The sequence below is a fragment of the Pelobates fuscus genome, chromosome 9, assembly GCF_036172605.1.
Source record: "Pelobates fuscus isolate aPelFus1 chromosome 9, aPelFus1.pri, whole genome shotgun sequence".
NCBI lineage: Eukaryota > Metazoa > Chordata > Amphibia > Anura > Pelobatidae > Pelobates > Pelobates fuscus.
In genome coordinates, this window is record NC_086325.1 from 140,190,722 (window position 1) to 140,207,448 (window position 16,727).

Sequence of the window (16,727 nt, forward strand, 5' to 3'; positions counted from 1 at the left end):
CCTCCTCCATAGTCTTACCCAACTCTACAACCTGCTGCCGGGTAATTCCTTCTCCCAACTGACTCAAATCCCCCCTTAAGTTACCAAGTACGGGAGGTGGTCGCCCATACATAATTTCAAAAGGAGAGAGGCCCATCCTTCTGGTAGGGGTACTGCGGATTCGCAATAGAGCTATAGGTAAGAGAACGTTCCACTTAAGTTGGGTTTCCTGACACATTTTAGCCAACTGGTTCTTAATAGTTCTATTCATTCTCTCTACCTTACCAGAACTCTGGGGTCTATATGCAGTATGAAGCCTCCACTTTATACCAAGCATATGAGTCAGTTGTTGTAGGCACTGGTGAACAAAAGCTGGACCATTGTCCGATCCTATAGAACAGGGTAGTCCATATCGGGGTATTATTTCTCGTAGCAGGAATCTCACAACTTCTCCTGCTTTCTCTGTACGAGTAGGACATGCTTCTACCCAGCCTGAATAGGTGCACACAATTACCAGCAGGTAACGATGTCCACCCGATTTAGGCATCACTGTAAAGTCTATTTGTAGATCGGACATGGGGAGTCCCCCCATAAACTGGACTCCTGGTGGCTTTACTGGTCCTTGTCTTGCATTATTCTTAGCACACGTTACACATCTGCGTACAATGGCCTGAGTCAAATTGGACAATCTTGGTATGTAGAAATGTTTCCGGAGAGATTCTTCAGTACTGTCTCTCCCAGAATGTGTCCCGTTATGATAATTTTGGACAATTTCTACCGCTAGCGATGCTGGTATAACTATTCTTCCATCTTCTAGCTGATACCACTTGTTCTCCAAATACTTTCCCGGTTCAGTCTTTAACCACTCCTCTTCTTGAGTTGTATAAACTGGAGTCCATTGAGACAGTGGGGTTGGTATTAGAGCAGCTATATGCCCCACATACTCCTGTCTTCCTGATTCAGCAGCACGCTTAGCTGCACTATCTGCCATCCGATTTCCCTTAGTTACATCACCATCTCCTCTCAGATGCGCTCGACAATGTATAATACCGACTTCTTTCGGCTCCCACACTGCTTCCAATAGTTGTAGGATTTCAGCTGCGTACTTGATTTCTTTGCCTTCTGAATTCAGTAGTCCTCTTTCTTTATACAGAGCTCCGTGGGCATGAGTGGTTAAAAACGCATACTTAGAGTCCGTATAGATATTTACTCTTAAACCTTCAGCCAATTGTAACGCTCGTGTTAGTGCTATTAATTCTGCCTTTTGTGCTGATGTTCCTTTTGCCAATGGCCGAGCTTCTATCACCTTGTCTATTGTTGTTACTGCATATCCTGCATAGCGGATCCCTTCTTTCACATAACTACTGCCGTCGGTATAATATTGAACATCGGGGTTCTGGATGGGAAAATCACGAAGATCTGGTCTACTTGAGAATACTTCATCCATTACTTCCAAACAATCATGTTGACTTTCAGTAGGTTGTGGCAAAAGGGTAGCTGGATTTAAGGTGTTTACAGTCTCTAAATGCACTCTTGGGTTTTCACACAACATTGCTTGATACTTGGTCATACGGCTGTTACTAAACCAATGATTTCCTTTGTAATCCAACAACGTCTGTACTGCATGTGGAACTCGTACATAAAGTTCTTGACCCAGAGTGAGTTTATCGGCTTCAGCTACTAGCAGGGCGGCTGCAGCTACGGCTCTTAGACAAGGTGGAAGTCCGCTGGCCACTGCATCCAATTGCTTAGACATGTAGGCAACAGGTCTTTGCCATGATCCCAAGTACTGTGTCAATACTCCCACAGCCATTCTTCTTTGCTCGTGTACATATAAGTAGAATGGTCGTGTGTGATCAGGTAGACCTAATGCTGGGGCACTCATCAAAGCCTTCTTCACATCTTCAAATGCCGTTTGCTGTTCTTGGGTCCATAAGAAGGGGTCGTGCTCTGTACCTTTGATGGCTGCGTACAGAGGTTTTGCTAGTATCGCATAGCTGGGAATCCATATCCTACAGAAGCCCGCTGCCCCCAAGAATTCTCGCACTTGTCTTCTATTCTTGGGTATTGGTATTTGGCAGACAGCTTCTTTTCTCTCTGGCCCCATAATCCTTTGACCTTCAGAGATATGGAATCCCAGATACTTGACAGTTGGCAAACACAACTGAGCCTTCTTTCTAGACACCTTGTATCCTGCCTTCCAGAGAATATGTAGTAGATCGTGCGTTGCTTGCTGACATTTTTCTTTTGTAACTGCTGCTATCAACAAGTCATCTACATATTGTAACAATACACATTCTCCTGGGATAGACTCGAAATCCAATAAATCTTGACTTAGGGCTGAACCAAATAGGGTAGGTGAATTTTTAAACCCTTGGGGCAGTCTTGTCCAAGTCATTTGGCGTTTTGAGCCCGTTACAGCGTTCTCCCATTGGAAAGCGAAAATACATTGACTTTCTGCGGCAATTCGGAGGCAAAAGAAGGCATCTTTGAGATCTAAGACTGTGAAGTAAGTAGCCCCGCCCGGAATTAAAGCAAGCAGGTTATATGGATTGGGTACAACTGGATGTATACTAACAACCGCATCATTGACTGCTCTTAAGTCCTGTACAGGTCGATACTCATCTGTACCGGGCTTTTGAACAGGCAGCAATGGGGTGTTCCAGGGGGAAGTACAGAATTTTAGGATACCATACCGTATGAACTTATCCAGATAGGATTGGATGTTCTTCTTAGCCTTCTGTGGGATGTGGTATTGTCTTAGGCTCACTGGATAAACCCCAAGTTTCAGTTCAATTTTTATAGGTGGAATATTGCGGGCCAGTCCTGGTGGGTTGTTCTCTGCCCAAACTCCTGGTATGTTAAACAATGTCTCATCACTCCTAGGGTTTTGGCTAGTCAAGACTGTATAAAGTCGCCACTCTTCTTCCTTTGGTACGGATAAAGTCATAATACCTGAAGGTCCATTAAACTTTAAAGATGTTGTTCCATTTGGTAGGAACGTAATCTGCGCTTGTAATTTTGATAGCATATCACGTCCCAGCAATTGGACTGGACATTCAGGCATATAAAGGAATTGGTGTTTTACTACGTGGCCTCCCAATGTACAGAGTCGACTTTTAAGAACCGGTCTTTCAGCACTTCTTCCAGTTGCTCCTATCACAGTAATAGTCCTTCCAGATGGAGGAGCAACTAGATTAGTCACCACTGAATGTTCAGCACCAGTGTCGATCATGAACGCACTCCTTTTCCCCCCTATTGATACATCGACCATAGGCTCCGCTCGACCAAGGGGGATGGAGCCCGGTCGGTATCAATAGTCCTCCATGACCGTGTCAGCCAATCCTACGAAGTCCCTACCCTCTCTATCGCGGGACCTTTGCGCTGCTGGAATATATCTATCTTCCCTAACACTTCCTCTGTTCCCATTACTCCCTCTATAACCATTACTCCCTCCGGGGCCTCCTCTACCTCTCGCTCTGCCTCTAAAATTTCCATAACCTGTCCTAGGTCTGTCTTTCTCAGACTGTTCTCTTCGCGGACACTCATTTCTCCAATGCCCTTCTTCCCTACAGTAAGCGCACTGATTTCTACTTAGAGGTTCCTCATTCCACTTACTATCGCCTCTATCTGGGCCCCGTCTATCTACGCCTGCGATCGCTACCGCTAGCATATCAGCCTTTTTACGCATCTTGCGCTCCTCCTCTTTCTTACTTTCTGTATCCCTGTTCATATAGACCTTATTTGCTACCTCCATTAGTTGGGTGATGGACATACCTGCAAACCCTTCTAACTTTTGTAGCTTGCGCTTAATATCTCCGTATGCTTGGCTGACAAAGGCGGAGTTAACCATTCGGGAATTGTCTGCGTCTTCCGGATTAAAGGGGGTATACAAGCGGTATGCCTCCAATAATCGGTCATAAAAGACACTGGGTGCTTCATCGCTTTTCTGAATCACCTCAACTGTCTTCGACATGTTAATGGCTTTCTTTCCTCCTGCTTTCATGCCAGCAATTATAGCGTCTCTATAGGCTCTGAGTTGAACCATATCAGCACCATTTACGTTCCAATCGGGATCGGTATTGGGATAGTGTGTTGCGGCCCATGCTGCTGGATTAGCTTGGTTCAAAGCACGGGCTCTATCTTCTAATGCTTTAATGGCTGCTTGATTTATTCTTGTCCTTTCCTCATTGTTAAATAAAGTCATTAGTAACTGCTGGCAATCAGCCCATGTCGGATTATGCGTCTGTACTATTGAGGTGAACAGATCAGTCATAGCTTGTGGTTTCTCAGTATACGAGGAATTATGGGTCTTCCAGTTTAAAAGGTCGGTAGTGGTAAATGGGACATATACGAAGACTGGGTCAGCGTGTGCCATTTGACCTGCGGCATCGATATAAGCTGACCCGGGATTGGGCACCAGTCAACTGTGCCCAATTGTTGGGCACCAGTCAACTGTCGGGTTTGGATGGGGCTACGTAGGGAAGCGTCAGTCATGGTTTCCGGTCGGGGAGAGATAGGGTATGGGGATGTGGGAGGTTGGTTTTGGGAAAAGGTCGTAAATAGAACACTTCGAGCCGAGCTAGATGAAGCTTGACCGGAAGTCTGAAGTGGCGCCAAATCAGGATATTCGTTTCTAATGGGGGTGGGTTCTGGTTCCGGAAGGGGAGATTTAGTACGAGGGGGGGTGGATCCTGTACTGGAGGAGGAAGCGGAAGTGGATGAGGGTAATGAGGGGAGGGGTGCAGGACTTCCTGCGTTTGCGTCACTTCCTCTTAACGGAAAGTAAGGGGGCGGCAAAGGGATCTCGGACTCAGGGGGCGTGTCCAAAATGGGCCTAACACCAGTCCTAGTGGACGAACAAGTCCTAGCTACCATGAGGCGACACTGCTCCTCGTGGCATGTCTGGAGCCATTTTGGCGAGTCATTTACGGCCTGTCTCCAACAGTCAATATAAGGAAACTGGCCGTAAAGTTCAGGCCTACCTGATACAGCCACGTGTAAGCGCTGTACCAGAGTTAGATCCAAACTGCCACGTGGCGGCCATGCCGCAACCAAAGTAGGCCACTCCCTAGTGCACAAAGTAACTAAACGCACAGAAGACATCTTAACCCCAAAATCACAGGTTTTGAATCCCTTTTTAAAATTCTTAACCATACATCCTAAGGGATCCGGAATCGTTGACTGCGACGCACCCATTTTTAACAATGGAACGTCGTTGACAACGATTACTATACACGCGTACTATTCAACAGTCACACCCGTTTCCTTTGGCAACAGCACCACGTGGTACGGTTACCAAGTGAAACGTACACAATAACACAATAAACACTCAGGGAATTCCCGTACACACACAGCTGCTACACCAGTCACTATATAATCAATATTATGCCCTTTGGCGTAACTATACAGTCACCCACGCTATAATTCTCTATATATGAATTACCCGTCTATAACACACCCCAGTAACATCGTCTTTTACAAATAGCGGTTACAGTACGGTTAGCATAGGTCAAAGCACAAGTTAAGGTCACAATACAATTATTAGTGGTTATGGTGTTAAACATGCAATGGACGACAATGATTAGTACTTATTATGCAATGTCAGTAAATATACAGGGTTATGGTACCGTGCACTATGATACAGCAACACACTATTAACACTCTCGCTAGACGACTGAGCTCGCGCTATCTAACAAGATATACACTTTACTAAAACAATCGTTAACACATTTACAATTCCCAACTAAACTATTGGCCAGTACCTTGAATGGACTACCTAAAAACAATCTACATACGTTTTGGTTAGCCACACTGCCCAATCACCACATATATAGCGAGCTAGAGGACCGAATTTACACAGACGCCTCTTAGTCGCACTATACAACGAGCTAGAGGACCGAATTTACACAGACGCCTCTTAGTCGTACTATCAAAAGTCTAGTGGGTTCCAAATTTACACGCCTTCCCACTTAGCCCAGATAGGATGAGAACTAGCGAACCGAATTTACACAGACGCCGCTTAGTCTCCCGGTCCCTCCGACCTAGCGAACAAAATATACACCCTAGAACGCTAGTCTAGACAAGACACCGGTGTCCGGCTAGGGCTTATTTTACACCAGAGCGCCCTGCCTGACTAACAGAATCAAACGGTCTGACTAAAGAGCGTTCGATCGAGCGGTGCGCCTTCGCTCCTTCCCTCCGACAGAGGGGGCAGATACAGATTCAAAAACCCCTTTGGGCCTACCGCACAATCGGTATACCCCTAGCGGGTCCTGCCGTCTAAAACAGCAGTTGTCTTACCTCCTCGTTCCTGAACCTGAGTTCACACTCATCGACGGGGACACCCCAGCACTTCTCACGTAGAGGCCGATGATCTCCTGGACAACAGACCAGTGGCGCCGAGACGAAGGGAGGTCCACGCAGAAGTTCAGGGGTGCAGCCGTAGAGAACGTGGGCAAAGATAGACCGTCTCACGCCTCTGCCTCTCAGCTACCGTTGAACGATGAGCTTCCCGGCCAATGCACCAAATGATACCGGAGAAACTGACGGAAGCCAAGCACAGAGAGATGGACACAGGTTTCTTCAGGAAGGAAGAGATTCTTTATTGGATCACCGATCGGGACTCAGAGGGACTAGCGTCACCAAAATACAGCAAATTCTGAGCCCCGGACAATAGTGCAGGCTCCTTATATAGGCATATAACTCCTCCCATATTAAGCTCCACCCGCACATTCTCTTAACCAATCAATACAAATAAGAATTAACTTCCTGTTTGACCGCATGGCTTGTCCAGCACAATGGAGGAGGGGGAATACTATATCCTGTATTCTTGCACATGCTCCGTACACTACTGATCGTATCTTGCCTCGTGCAACCAACTGATCGATACGTCAGCATATGCACGTACACATGCCACGTGGTAATCTCGGCCTACTAAATTTATTTTTACCGAGATTCCACCACAGCGCTAGATAAGAATGACCGGCAGGAGGGAAGCGCACAGCACTCCCTCCTACCTGTCACTCAGTGTAGCATGGCCGTGTGGAGCGGACCGTGGTACAGGAGCTTCTGTTTCCTGTACCCAGCTGGAGGGGAGAGGAACACTAAGGGACAGGGTGGGGGAAAGAGGAACACTAAGGGACAGGGTGGGGGAGAGAGAAACACTAAGGGACATGGAGGGGAGAGGAACACTGAGGGACATGGAGGGTAGGGGAGTGGAACACTAAGGGACAGAAGAGTACCACTGAGGGGGGTGGGGGAGAAACACCAAGGAGGAGGGGAGATGAAACCTAAAGGGACAGGGAAGGGAGGGGAGAGGAACACTAAGGGACATAGAGGGGAAGGGAGAGGAACACTAATGGACAGGGAAGAGGACCACTAAGGGATGGGTTGGAGGCACTATCACTGCCTTTGCACCCTGTGATTTACATATAGTGTTTAGTTTGTTTTAAACAGGCTTGCAGCGTGGAGTTGCAGCCTCCAGACGATGGGCACAGTCAGCTTGAACACCTAGAGGCGGCCCTACCATTCCACAGTCCTGCTTATTGCAAACAAGGCAAACTTCATTTAATAAGAGTGCCCAAAGCATAACTCTCTGACATACATGGGTCCATTCATTAACATCGAAATGCAGTGAGCTGAAAACTACAGAGCAAAATTAAGGCTATAAAAAACAAAAAAAACACGGACCTGTTACTAAAGCCAATCTGGAGGATTTTTCCAAATAAACTATTTTAGCCTGTATTTTCTAACTCCGTTTTCTGTTCTCTACCATTTAGTGTTAAATTTGAGAATTTATTTTAAGAGTTAGCTCAAGTAACAGCAGAGAGACCGCATCTCCTCCCTAAAACCAAGCAAGCCCTATTTATAGATAAGCTTTGGTTAAATAGAACCGTATGCAGCAAATTGGTTCATCTCCACCCTGCAGCTCCTGACATATGATTCCTTTAAGTCTGCATGTGGCTACAAGCAAGATGGGCAACCCTTGGCATTCTTACTGTCATTGAACTGCATTACCCAGTATCCTCAGCTAGCAGTTTGCATTGGCTGAGGGTCACACAAAATCGAGTCCACAAGTCCTAGAGTGTCCACTATGGCCAGAAATCTCTTATAATAAGTAGTTATTAATCCATCATATGCTCAAAGTGTATGCAGGAGCACATGTTTTAAATGATAATTATTTTTAAGGATCCAACAGGTTCCGTAGCGCTGTACAATACAATGAGCCCATAAACAAGCAGTCATACATTGAGGCTTAGAGCATGAAGTAGAGGTGGCCAAAAGTTTTATCTATACTCTTACTAGTACTACAACTCCCATGAGGCTTTGCCACCTCTGTCCCGAAGGTTTAGTTTTTATTTATTTATTTTATTTTAAATATTTGTCTCTGACAAGTTATAGTACCAGAGACATGAGAATAACTTTATTCCGGCATTCATTGAAATGTCAGGGAAAGTGTTGACAGTAGAGCAGTACAAACAGTTTGTGTTGTGAGAGGTGTGACTGGTTGTACTGCCTGCTGCAGGGATTGTTTACTGCCCAGCGCCCTGGGTTACTGTGCAGTCATTATGAAGTAGTAGCAGATGTTGCCAAGGCAATGGGCTGAGCACAACTGACCAGATGAAAAGGGGAAGAGCCAGGAGCAGACAGAGGGAACAGCAGAGAGACAAATAACTTTTCGTTTTCTTTTAAAGGAGGTTAAGAAACGCCATTTTTTCAGTGTTTGAAGAGAGGGCTAAGCAAGACAGGGTAGTGTCTAAGCCTGGCATGAGAGAGATCTAATTGGAGGGTTTGGTAGAGAGAGTGCCACTGATAACAGCTTTGCTAGAGCGCACAGAACTGATCCGAGACTTCACTAAGAGGGACAGACATGGGATGCTCAAACGCTAAGTGCATAGCATGCGGCGGTCGCAGCCAGAAGACGGCAGAGCTAGGTAACTAACGTCTGGAAATAGCCAGCATCTAAAAGGACGCACGGACAGGGTTTACGCCAGTCCAGCACTTAAAGAGTTTACTCCCGATAGTTAGAATTGCTGAGAATTTAACATGAATTTCACACTTCAGACCAAGTTAAAAACCAAATCTCTGAACCCCACTGTGCTTCCACTTTGACAGTCGTAGTAGCCCAAAAATTGTAAATTAACTTTGAATTCCCGACAATTCCTGCTTTAGTTCAGTAATCCCGTTGTTGTTATCCTCGTGTGTTGTAGATCCCTAGATATGTAAATATTGGCAGGATATACTGTGTTGGCAATGGCCTTGTGTGGGGTGTATAGTTCAGTAGTTTGCAGGATACAGCTTACTTATCGAGAGAGTGGCACACGCCTGTGTGTTCCCATTGTACAGCGCGACGGAATCTGATGGCGCTATATAAATAATAAAATAATAATAATAATATGTATGTTCTGCATGTGGGATTTAGGAGCTTTGTAAAACTAGTAACATGAGATTTTGGCTATATGGTCCGGTGTGACCGTATATAAATTTTGGGGTTCTGTTGATATGGGTATATTAGTAAACTGTGGCGATACTGGATGTCAGTGTTATGGAAATGGCATTTTGGGGCCCTGATGATATACCATATTGGTGTTCTAGGTATATGTATTGGGTTTTGATGTTCTGGTGAATACACATTTGAAGTTGTAGTTTTTTGGTGATTTTGGTGATTTTTTTGCAGTCCCAGTTAACATTCTGTACAATGTAATATTGTTTTTTTTTTGTCAATCTTTCTTTTATTGAGGCAGGGGTTAAATGGGATACAGAATGAAGAGGAGGGGATGCATAGTAAAAGTACATAGTGGGATCATTGTAACACAGTAGTACATCTCCTACGATCGGGAGCCTCATTATTTTTTATTAAGTACGCTTTCCAAATAGTTAAGATCCTGCGTAAAGTAGTAACGAGAAAGGTAGCTTTAGACTATACGGTGATACCGTCAGCGATAAAGTAAAAGAAACAAGCGTATAACTGATGATTAACATACGGTATACAATCTATGCTTAGTGTGGCATGGAAATAACAGAGAGATAAACAGGCTATGGGGCCCACGACCTGGCTAAACAGGTATTCTGAGCTGGTGTCAGGCTGATCAGGCATGGAACACTGCTACACAAGTTTATGTACATCGACAAAGTATAAGGAGAGGCCTAGACATTCAAGCTGAACAAATAGAGAAGGTGACCTAAAGCTGTTGTGGTCGCATGTGTCATTTAACAGGTGGGACAGGCTATATACTAGAAGTATTATTGGTATACAAATTTAGTTAGTCTTAGCTGGAGGTCTAGTCTAGGTATTATATACTTGTAAACGGGAGCTTAAGACTCATTAGCATTGTGAGCAGTGAGTATCTTTTAGTAATATTCAAAGGAAGGCAAATACTGCATGCTTAAGCACTATACTGCTAACGAGTTGTTAAATGATAAATTGTCCGACAGAGTCCAGTCTTGCCTCCACTGTGAGGTTAGCAGGAGTATCGTACATACAGTTCGGTATGCTCAGCCTATGCCGGCTCTGAGTGCTGGCTGGACGGGCCAGGTATCGTGGTCGGAATGATGCCTTGGTGAGTCGCCCTCTCCGGCAGTTCCCGACGAGAACCTCCATCCGTGTCTGCTGCCGGTGTGGGGCTGTGTGCGTTGAGTGCGGGGGGGGTGTGGGGGCGGTCGGGTCTCCCCTTGGCCCCGGGCTCCGTGTGGGGTCTGCATCCTGATTCCACGAACTCGGGTGCCACAAGGGGCCGAGTTCTTCCCTGTGAGGGCGCTTCGGATAGCCCCGGTGGTTCGTCGCCGCCAGCGGCGGTTAGGCTTCCGGCGATGTGGCTGATGCTGTGGAGTTAGCCTCCTGGTGACCCCCGGCCCGGGAGGGCGGTCGGTGCTAGATTTTAGCGCTGAAGGGTATATGGTGCCCGTAGTAGGCCCTTTCCGTCCCTGTTTCCCCAGCCCACATTCTGTACCTACGTTGTGTACTTGGGGTGCTGCAAAGATTCTGTCCAGCTTTTCCATGAATTGTTGGAATATTAAATCAAGGCTAGGGACTTCTGCAGAGTTGCTAGGCCCGGTGCGTCCGGAGCCCAAGCCCGAGTGGGTAGATGCCTTCCGCATAGCCATGTGTGTCGCTTCGGTGGGGACCGGGATAACCCCCACCGGTCCATTGGGGGGGAACGGGGTTTCCAGCTTTGCCTTGCCGTGTGTGTCTGCAGTGGGGGAGCGGCCGTCTCTCCCACCGCTACCATGCTTGTAGGCCGCAAACTTGCGTGGGTCGGGTCCGGAACACAGAACCACTTGCGTGGTGTCATCATGTTGGTCTCGATGTCCCCTAACGCTTGGGAGCACCGGGACTCCAGTTTACTGCCTCCGGTGATCGATAATCGGCTTTAGGCGAGTTGATTAGCGGGAGCAGCAGCGACATGCGTCTGCTCCCCTTCGCAGTCAGGCCCCGCCCCCATGTAATATTGTTTTGTCTCAATTACCCCTATTTATTTTTACCCACTGTGCAGTATTGCAGTAAAAGTAAATAGATTTTATATGGCGCTTCATGGATGGCTATATTCCAACCAATTACAATATTGTATACAATTACCGTATAAAACAGCCAGCGGCATCTGAAGGGCAATTAGCAGAATAATGACAGGCCTTGGAATACTTCTATGTAATTATGGCTTCTGATGTACGTGCAGATTGACTGGCACACAACACTTTTATAATCTGGAATTTTTTATTCCGATTTTGGTGCAGTTGATGAGATTAAGAGCTATTTTATTTTTTTTAATGTTTTTTATTAAGTTATCATTCACTGAGTAACATACATCTACATATAGAGTTGTATATATCTAAAAGGGCAAACTATTTTTGTTTGTTGTTGTTTATTTTATTTTTTTATAATTGCATATGTATTTGAGATTTGCTGTGCAGAGGCCTATATTAAGAGCCCATTGGGCCTGGTGCTGACAATTATGATGGGCCTAATTACAAAATCTTATGGACAGAATACACTAAAAGTCATACCTCCCAGGCGTTGTGTATCTGGTGGAGGTGGTGCTGGAGGAAAACTCACAGGATATAGCTATACGAAAACGCATACGCTATGCCATTCTCTCGCTTTCACATAAATCCATATTCCCTATCAGCAGGTCTGGTAGAGCAGAATGTCGGGGTAAAAGAGTAGCGAACTGACGCGAGTCACGTAACCAGAACCGCCCAAAGGGGCAAACATGCCCCAAAAGCCATGATCTATTGATGCGCTTCCTCCACGCTTTCTAAGGACTGCCCCCTAGCACTCACTTGTCCACTCCTCTCTTAACCTTCTTACTAGCAGGCAGAAGCGTCTGTTATACAGTCTGGGACAGTGAAAAGGTGGATGTAGTGAGTGAAGAAGAAAATGAACATGCATCAGTGTTAGAGACTGAAGCAGTAATGTGTAAAGTCAGCTTTACCTCAAAGGGACACTCCAGGCACCCAGACCGCTTCTGCCCATTGGAGTGGTCTGGGTGCCAACTCCCACTACTCCTAACCCTGCAAGTGTAATTATTGCAGTTTTTTATAAACTGCAATAATTACCTTGCAGGGTTAACTCCACCTCTAGTGGCTGTCTAGTAGACAGCCACTAGAGGTCACTTCCTCCTTCATAGCACAGGAAACCTGTGCTGGAGCGTCGCTGGACGTCCTCACGCTGTGTGAGGACCTTCAGCGTTGCTCATTTCCCCATAGGAAAGCATTGAAATTATTTCTCAATGCTTTCCTATGGGGAGCGCTCATGCGCGGCATTGCCTCGGCCGGTAGGCGGGATCAGTCTCGCCCACCGGCCGACGCAATGCAGAGGAGGAGCGGCGCGGAGGAGGAGACAGCGACGAGGGACATCTTCGCTGCCTCAGGTAAGTGACTGAAGGGGTTTTCACCCCTTCAGTAACTGGGGATTGGTGGGTGGGAGGGAGAGGGACCCTCCAGTGCCAGGAAAACAGATTATTTTCCTGGCACTGGAGATTCCCTTTAACTAATTTCATTGTCAGCCAGTCCACACAAGTTTTTTCCTCTACATACATAAAAAACAAACAAACACAAACACACGCTCAAGGCTGGAGGAGGGGAATATACCTACATATGCCTTGAATCTAATGAAACTGTGACAGTACTCCTCTGCTTAACATGACCCACGTGATATTGCCAGTCAAATGTTCTTTTTTCTCTTTTCTTTTTGTTTTATATATACTTATATTTTAAAATTAGGTGAAACACCATCTCTAAATATGAACCTTCATAGCAGATGTTCGCTCACCATACTCACCATTACTGACTGCTTATTTTTTGTTGTTTTTTTGCCATATTCCTATCTTCGCTGATGCCTGAAAATGTTAAGTTCTTTGTATGTACACTTTTACTACTGTTGTATATGGTGTTGCAACCTTGTAATAAATAAAGAATTAAAAAAAAAAAAAAAAAAAAACAAACAAACAAAAAAGACACTTTTTTTTTTTTTTTAAACAATGGGCCTTTTCCATGGACATGGGCCTCTAGCTGCAGCTCTATCAGCCCCTATGTTAATCCAGCCCTGTCTGTGCAAGGTTTATGTCAGACGTTTACTGAATATGCTGTCTATAGTTTGTGCATGATTATTACTTATTATTTCTGTTTTGTGTTAATTTTTGTGGATTAGAGCTATATGTTAATATGTCACTGTATGTAACAATACATGTTATCACCTTGTTAGAAGTTACGTTCATCCGCTATTATGAACAATGTAATAATCTGTGTGTTCGTGTCACTTGTCTGTGATTTCTATTAATTTTATTATGTTGTTTTTGTTTCTTCCTCAGAAAAACTAAAGAACAGCAAAATCATATTCGTTGTCGGTGAGTATTTCATTAGTAAAATCCGTCACTGCAAACTGGCACCTTTTAAAAGGGTAAATGTTGTTGCGGAGCCAGACTGGACACATGGATTTATCTAAACGTTTGAAATCATATTTTGGAGACATATGTCACATATAGCCATATTCCTGTTATTCCTGTTATTCCCATATATAGGGAATCGTATGATCAGTAAATAGTATTAATCCTCTCTGATTTATGTTTTCCTTCCTGAATATATGCTTGACGTTCACATCAGTGTTTCTAATTACTTTGTACTTCGTTATTGCTTGTAGGAGGACCGGGTTCAGGCAAAGGGACACAGTGTGAAAGGATTGTAACGAAATATGGTTATACCCATCTGTCTACCGGTGACCTACTCAGGGCTGAGGTTTCCTCTGGCACAGAAAGAGGGAAGACCTTATCTGCCATCATGGAGAAAGGAGAGCTGGTACCACTGGTAAGTCATTTAAGGGTCTTAAGATATTTTTCCTTGAAAATACAGGGCTTCATAAAGCAAATCTGTAACAAATATATCTCATGTATGTTAACATACAATAGAAATCCAATTCAATGGTTCTGGTTCAAGACATAACTGCCCTTTTGAAAGTCAGCTTAGTTCATATATTGTTGTTTTTGGGAGTTGTCTGTTTCTCAGTAACTGATCATCTGTTTTATTTACGGATTTTATAAACACCGACCTATGGCGTCCAGTGACCTTGCCACATAAAGGCTACAAACCAGAAAATATAAAAGACGAAAATTAAACAATTACCCAATTTGTCTGCTAAAGTGTTTGTTGTACTGCAGTGAGCAAAATGTGAAGATGTTTGTTCCGTCCACAGGACACAGTGCTGGACATGTTACGAGACGCCATGATTGCAAAAGCCGACGTGTCAAAAGGATTTCTTATCGATGGGTATCCTCGTGAGGTCAAACAAGGAGTAGAATTTGAGAAGAAAGTGAGTAATGTGCAGTTTGACAACTTTTTCCGTGAGACTTCCTGTTCTCATGATTATTAGAAATGTTTGTATATTTGTGGTCGAATAGTGTGACCTTACTTCTAGATGTAAGAAGTGGATATCCTTTATTAGTGCAAACGACAGCTCTAGATGTGCTTTTTCTAATATTTTACACTTATTTTACTGGAAGTAAAATGAATTTTTAAAGTGGAACACTTTGATCAGTCTATGACCAGGGTAGAAAATCTTTGGAACTCCAGATGTTGTGGACCACATCTGCCCTGATGCTTTCCCAGCATCATGGGAGATGTAGTTTACAACATCTGGAGTGCCGGATGTTGCCCTTGACAATGACATCCAACCAGGGTTTCTCTGGGAAATTGGTTTTCGTATTTCAACTTGTCTTGATATCTACTCACCTTCTTTGTCAAGATTGTATTATTGCTAATTATAGGAACCTATTCACAAAATTAATTATTCAGGGGTATGCAATATATTAGGCATTTAAAGGTGTAAAAGGTCACAGCATAAAAACTTAAACATACCATAACCATTCATTTGTACAACTTATTACCATGTACTAAACTCTGAAGGAACATAAAGGGAATTATTTAGGATTACACGTTGCTTTGCTGGTTGTTCATATTCATTGCTGACTTTAAATATGATCGACCGTCTGAATTTCATGTAAGCTATACTTAAAGTATGACTATTGATTTGGAAAGTAACTATATTTTGTAAACAATATTTCTGTAGATTGGTGCCCCATCACTGCTGCTCTACATCGATGCTGGCGCAGACACAATGGTTAAACGGTTACTGAAACGTGGTGAGACCAGCGGCCGGGCAGACGACAACGAGGAGACCATCAAAAAGAGGCTAGAGACCTATTATAAAGCCACAGAACCAGTCATCGCCATGTATGAAGGAAGAGGCATTGTACGAAAGGTACTTATCCCAAGGCTAGACAATACAGTGGATTTCATATTATATCTCTATAGTATTAAATTATTTCAGGAAATGCTGTTGACTACACCAATGTTCTTTACACCTGTATGGGTCTCATCAACAGGCCAAAATGTAATTTATCTCAAGGGTAGGCAACCTTCTCCACTCCAGATGTTGTGGACTACATCTCCCTTAATGCTTTTATAGACTTAATGCCGACAAAACATCGGGGGGTGTAGTCTACAACATCTGGAGTGCTGAAGGTTGTCTATCCCTGGCATATATGCTGCAGAGAGCAGTTAGCCGGTGGCATGGTAATAAAAAAAAAATAAAAAAACATCTATGCAAAGGTATGGCCTTTTGTGAACATCCATCCAGGTGGCCACTGATAGAGTGATGGAATAACAACCTTTGGCTCGAGTCTCTCTTCTATGCAGAGACTGAAAAAATGGTGCAGTTATAGAGTTGTATGCTTTGTTGTGTTGCATGTATTTCTCCTCTTCAATGCAGCGATTGTATTGACTAAGGATTTCACCGTACAATGTAGTATACCAGTGGCCCTACTCACAGCCCCCTTGGAACTTCTTTTTTTTTTAAACATATTTATTTTTATTTTGTTTTGTCAAGGTTGTCATACAAACAATAATATCAGCATTGAACATTGTTGACTTTGCTTGAATTACAGCCATATGTAGGGCAACACATTTTCAGGTCATTACAGTAGGAGCATACAATACGGTGACATGTATTTACTTGACATTTGCACAGACGTTATTCGGCATGTGCTAAATTCTTATATAAACCTTTGTACAGACGATATTCGTATGTACTATAACCTTAAACTGAATAAGACACGGACACAGTTAATTCTGTTGGAGTATAAAGTCCACAGCTTTTATTAATTAAATTATTAATTAAATTATCATAAATTAACATAATTTGGGGTCATTGTCCAACTATACATTAACTTACTATACCCCCCACACAGTACCCCTGA

At 44.1% G+C, this 16,727-nt stretch overlaps 1 protein-coding gene across 1 annotated transcript in view; it reads left to right on the forward strand.

Moving 5' to 3' along the window:
• AK1 (adenylate kinase 1) overlaps window positions 1–16,727 on the forward strand; it is a 55,494-nt gene that overhangs the window by 21,128 nt on the left and 17,639 nt on the right. Inside the window, exons 3-6 of the mRNA XM_063432580.1 lie at window positions 13,788–13,823; window positions 14,117–14,280; window positions 14,666–14,782; window positions 15,539–15,730. Of these exons, the coding sequence (XP_063288650.1) occupies window positions 13,788–13,823; window positions 14,117–14,280; window positions 14,666–14,782; window positions 15,539–15,730 (509 nt within the window). The remainder of the gene's footprint in view (window positions 1–13,787; window positions 13,824–14,116; window positions 14,281–14,665; window positions 14,783–15,538; window positions 15,731–16,727) is intronic.